Here is a 5626-nt window from a genome sequence, read left to right on the forward strand (position 1 = left end):
GTTGCACTTCCCCTCGGTGTGGGGAGGCGAGATGTTTTGGTCCCCTTTGGGTACCGTAGCCCTTAGAACCGGCATCGCCCTCCACAGCTGCGTTTCTCTTTGAGGGCACAAGGAGGAAACCGCTCCACAGGCGGCAGCACTTTCCATGGAGGCACGTTTACTGCACTCCTACCCTGCTGCCCCAGGCTATCCTAGGATATGTTGTATGGCTTGCCGGAGAGCTCAGCTTGCCTTGCCTGAGATAGCAGCCCATCCCTCTGCCCTCAGTGCAAGCGCAAGCTCTGTAAACCTCAACTGCCAGCACCCACCTCTCCAGCTGTCCCCACCAGCCATCCTCGTAGACTGCACGTCCACAGGAGACAGGAAGGGGACTAGAGAACGTATCGCATAATGCAGCCTACAGAAGCCCTTCAGCCATGGATTAGCCTCCCCTTCCTGCACATGCTCCGCTTCTCCCCGTTGGAGATTTTTCTGACTGGACAATAAGATCTTCTCCCCATCCAGGGAAAGCCTTTAAGGCAAGCTGTTGTGTTTTCTCTAAGGCACTTTAATGATCCAAGCCGGAAGGAAGTGAGCTGGGAGGCACGAACTACCTTTCAGAGCAGGGTCGGAATAAAGCAAAACATTTATTAACAATGTTCCTGTGACTCCAGATCCAGCACATGAAGCTGTTTTGCTCATACTGTTGGGGAGGAGCGAGGGTATGTCCAATGGGTGCTCCTATTCCACCAAACACTTCCTCCAGTGCTACCAGAACACAAACAATGACTCCATCCCAGTGTAGTGCTGCCCACATTACCCTCAGCTCCTATGGACTCATTGCCCTCACCTTCACAGGTGACAGCTTCTCAAATCCAGACCCGCACGGGAAAAGAACCAGCCCCCTTCTGTATTTATTATGCCAAAACTTCCGAGCGTGGGGGGTAGATTATGATTCTCACTGGAAATGTGGCACTGTGCCAAAGTCAATGGAAGTCCTCTGGGTTCACATCAGGAAAACAGCTCAAAGACCAGACAGCCTTTAACAAATCTGGCTCACGGGCGAGACCGCAGGAGGGACCAAGCTTTCTTCTTTGCCTATACTTGCTAGGTACCAGCTCATTCTTCCTCTCCAAGGAAAGCACTGTGCAAAAAGGGGAAGTTTGGGACAAAAGCCCTGCTAATCTTCACTCAAGCAGAACATGCTTTTGCAAATGCAAGTGGAGTTTTGCTTGAGTAAGCACTAGGGACTGCAGGACACCTGGCAACAACTGCTGAAGTTGCTCACAAACAGGAAGGTGGAGTCACAAGCAGGCATCTCGACTCAGGGTATGTGCAACTGCTTGAGATGCACAGCAGGGGCGTGAAGGGAATGGGGAAACAGGATGTTCAGGTGTGTGAGTGTATGAAGTACACTTGACAGGAGAAAATCAGCTGGGCTTGAGGTTACAGAGGTGACTGTCAACAAAGCAGCATTTCATCTATATCTAGGACCAATGCTCTGAGAAACGGGTCAGATGAAAATGACCCATGAAGGGATGTGAGGGTGGTCAAAGATGGTCTGATCAAAGACACTGTGAAATGCGCCAGTAATGAGGCTTCCAGCCCTGACTCCAAACCCAGACCTGGAATCAAAGAATAATGCTGCTGCCTCACCCCAGGAGGAGATGGAAAGCCCAAAATGATGGCTAACAGCCCAGACTCCAACTAAACAGTTTTCTATGTAGTTAAGCCTTTTAAGATACCCTACTAATGGGATTGCCTGGTCCCTCTGCCTCTAGACTACTTGGCACTTCCCTCTGGGCAATTTAGAGAGGCATGAGCATGGACTTTGAGCACATGGTCAATGCTAGCTAAGGGAGCAAGAGCTAGAGAGAGCTGCAGTGTCAATCCGTGCCTGGTGAAACTCATTACATCCAGCCCTGTCTCTTCTTCCCATGAAGACATTGCTATCCCCAGTTGGGAAATACCCTGTAGTGCAGGGCTCACAAGTTGCTTGTGGTGTTTGCGGTGGCTGAGCGCAGTGCGATACAAACTGTGCATGGGCATTACAGCACTGTCAATAACAAAAACCCACAGGCTGGGTTTTCTTGAAAGATCTAGAGCTACGAAACATACAAAAGCTGAATTACTACCATAGGAAATAAAGTAATTAAAAAAAAAAACCACAAAAGGGGGAGTCAGCATGTGAATGTGATAAGAAAAAAATATGATAGCACCTCTAAGGAGGGGGCAGGGAGAGTAAGAGTGAGATGAGGTCAAAAGGAACCATGTTGTGTTGGAGCCCACAATGTACTGGAGGAGCTGCTGGGGACAGTCTGGTGGAAAGCAAGGAGGAACGTGCTGGACTCATGCCAGCAGCATGGCACCACAACTTCCAGGTGTCACACCAGGCTGACCAGCTTTGAGGAGCTCGGACCAAAGGGGAGGGTAAGCAGGGCAAGGTCCTTGGCTAGTGATGCCCTGCAGTACACGTGCTAAGCCACAAAACTGCCGGGCCTGTATTTCTGCAGCCAAGGCCAGTACTGACAATTGTATCGATTGAAGACCCCCTTTTCCATCCAGCACTGACCTCCGTCCTTTCCCCAGATCCAGGGGAACAAGAAATCCCTGTTAGCTCTTGGAGGGAGCAGCTGTCTGCTCTGGGAAAGGGTCCCAGAGGCTGCTGTAAGTCCCTCCCAGCCTTCCAAGGCCCCAGCAATGAAGCTCCCTGAACAGGTGGGCTCTGCTCCCCTTTCCTGGCCCCATTCTCTGTGTATTACAAAACAAATAACCCATCGCTATACAATGTAAATATCTGTGACTGGGCAACTGTAGCAGACACTTGTGCATACTGAGATCAGCACTGGAGGACAGGGCGGCAGGTTGGGCCCATCCTCCTGGGCTCCTCCGGTGTGGAGGCCCCTTACATCTCCTTGGTGCTCATTCTCTTGGTCTTCTCGGCCGTCTCCTAGAGAAAGAGAGCACAAAAGTGAAGCTCTGCACTGACACAGGAGCTGGCAGTGCCCTGAAGCCTTTGGTCCATCCACAAGCAGTGCCAACACTGGCTTATACGTCGAAGCCCCACACCTGTATTTGTCCCCACAGGCAACGGGGATCCCCCTTTACTGTGCTCCCCCTTCTACCAGAAGTCTCCAAGTGACAGAAGCAGAGGGAACCCCTCTAGCAAGGAGAGACTTAGTGCAAGAAGACCTCCCCAGCCTCACGCTAACCTGATGCTTCTGCAGTTCCTGAACGTATCTAGCCAGCTCCTCCTCAGTCAAGTCTTGATCAGGTCGCTGTCTCTGAGCAGGCACCTTCTCATTCTTCCCTGCAAACAGAAATGGAGTTCAGCGTTACCACAAACGGGGGATGCAAATTTCAGAGGCTGAACCACAGAGAACAAAAAGAGGCAGGTCGGCCACAGCAACCTCAAGCTTAGGAAAGCTTTGCTGGAGGAAGGTATAGGCTGGCTTCTTAGAAAGAGAATGGGGCCTTGTGGCTCCCTGGGACTTCAGAACCTGGGTATCCCGTCTGTCCCTGTCTCCCCCTCCCACGTGATGATAAATCATAAAACCACAAGGAAGAGGCTGCATATTATTTAAAAGAAGCACCTATAATTAGTTCAAACATCTTGGCCTCTTGTAGGGAATAAATGGAAGCTCAGTGCTATCCAAGTATTGATGCTTAATGAAGAGGTAATTTCGCTCAGTGGAGATGCAACTGGCTGATGTATCTGATCTGATTCTTTGGTTTCATCATCCCTCTAACAATAGCCTCTAACCCTTCTGCTGCTCTGACAAGGGCAGAAAGTCAAGGAATTGTTGTCCCATTGCATGCTTCTGCCATGGATGCAGGGAACAAAGTAGGCAGCAAGACCGGGTGTTGCATAGCAACTTTGAAGGTTGTTTCTGGGGAGGCAGCAAAAACAGCCTCTCATTCAGCTGCTTAACCTCTGAGACCCATCCACAGCTCCTCTGGCAGCTTTATTAGTATTACAGGTATCTTTTCTGAGGTGAGTTCCTGCTGCCACAGCCAAATCTGGGCTGAGGTGATCACGAAGCCTCTGCTGCAGAAGGCCAGATAAACGTGAAAGAAACTCTGTACATACTTGTTGCTGTTCCCCTCTCTCCTTCATCTGCCCAAGCTACTGGCTATAGATCTGAACCAACATACTGCTGACAGCTCCCGCACAGCACTGAAAACTGAGCTCATGCAAAGGCCTGGTTTCTGGGGAAGAAGGCCAGAAAAATGCAGCGCAATGCTGGGAGGGTGGACGTGGCCCCTTGAAAAGGACCCATACATTTCCCAAGGCAGGGGAAAGCTGGCTTTCCACTGACCCTGGACTGTCTGTGAGAAGGCAAAATGGAGCACCGTTGTTCACAACCCCACCATGACTTCCCATAATTGTAACAAGGCTGTGCAAGTTTGAAAAGGACCCTCCAGAGGAAGGACAGACCAACAACCCTGCCTTACTATGAACACCACCTCCCTTCATCTCCATCACCATTATTTTCTTTTACTTCTTCAGTTCTTAGGGCAAGAAGCTAAAGTGCTTTCTTGACGTTACTAGATGAAGTCTCCTATCTCCTCTCTGGGGCAAGACAAGACCCTAGCTCCTGCTTTACAGATACCGTAAACACAGATACAGCAAGGATACTGACACACATACAGGAAAGCTGACTTGCTCACACCTACACATATGGTTTCAGACAGTGACCTATTTGGTCTGTGCATGCCCCAAGCCAGCTGGATGCAGAGTATCTCTGGTCTGGAAGGTTTGGTGCTGAACTTTCATGACACCAAATCCAAACCACAAACCCCAGCAGCATTGCCCCCAACCCAGTAACACACCTTCTGACCTCTAAAACAAAACCAGCTTGGGTTTGGCCAACATGGAGCACAGGAGAGCGATGCAGAAGCCACCCACAGAGAAGCTGAGGAAGAGCTGGAGGGAGAAGAAATCTGGATAGCTGGTGCCCTCGGAAAGACAGAAGGCAAAACCCCCTTTTGTACAAAACCAAATACAGTAACTGTCTGGAGAGCATACGGACCCTCGCATGTCATTGCAGTGCACACCCAGTTCCCACAGGCACAGACGCAGCGGTTGCACTCCACCTGGGTCTCTGCTCCATCCTCATAGGTTTCATCTTCCAGGGCACACTCTAGAGAGGCACAAAACAAGGGCAGTGGTTGTGAGATAGCGAGCAGGCTAAAGACAACATACTTTGGAGATGCCTTGAGACAGAAGAGGTGCATGGTTTTGGAGGAGGCCTTCCTTCCCCTAACCACCAAAAGGTTCATAATGACTAAAACATTCATGCTGAATTTGGTGTGTGAAATCAGCCAAAAAAAAAATCATTTGGGCAAGTCAAACACTTCATTTTGCTTCCTCAAAAGAACACATTTCAATTTCTCAATTCCAGAAGAAATCTCAATATTGGATTTGTTTGAATTTCCTAATCTATTATACATAGAAGAGAACCCCTAAAGTGAAAGTTTTGGTTACTCTGAAACAATTCCTATTCCAGATGGGGAGAAGTTGGGGAAACGATTTGTGTATTTGCTGTTGCCCTGAGAAAGAAGGGGGGGGGGGGGGGGTTTTCTTTTGGGGGGGGGGGGGGGGGGGGGGGGGGGGGGGGGGGCCCCCACCCCCCCTGGGGGGGGA

General features: G+C 50.1%; 1 protein-coding gene across 1 annotated transcript in view; it reads right to left on the bottom strand.

Moving 5' to 3' along the window:
• Window positions 1-1990: 1990 nt before the first annotated feature.
• Window positions 1991-5626, bottom strand: part of FSTL1 (follistatin like 1) — a 16290-nt gene continuing 12654 nt past the window's right edge. Inside the window, exons 9-11 of the mRNA XM_009274720.2 lie at window positions 5013-5123; window positions 3192-3289; window positions 1991-2929 (exon numbers count right to left, since the gene is read on the bottom strand). Coding sequence (XP_009272995.1) covers window positions 2885-2929; window positions 3192-3289; window positions 5013-5123 — 254 coding nt within the window. The 3' untranslated portion in view covers window positions 1991-2884. The remainder of the gene's footprint in view (window positions 2930-3191; window positions 3290-5012; window positions 5124-5626) is intronic.

The sequence above is a fragment of the Aptenodytes forsteri genome, unplaced genomic scaffold, assembly GCF_000699145.1.
Source record: "Aptenodytes forsteri isolate BGI_AS27 unplaced genomic scaffold, ASM69914v1 Scaffold379, whole genome shotgun sequence".
In the NCBI taxonomy this organism is placed as follows: Eukaryota; Metazoa; Chordata; class Aves; order Sphenisciformes; family Spheniscidae; genus Aptenodytes; species Aptenodytes forsteri.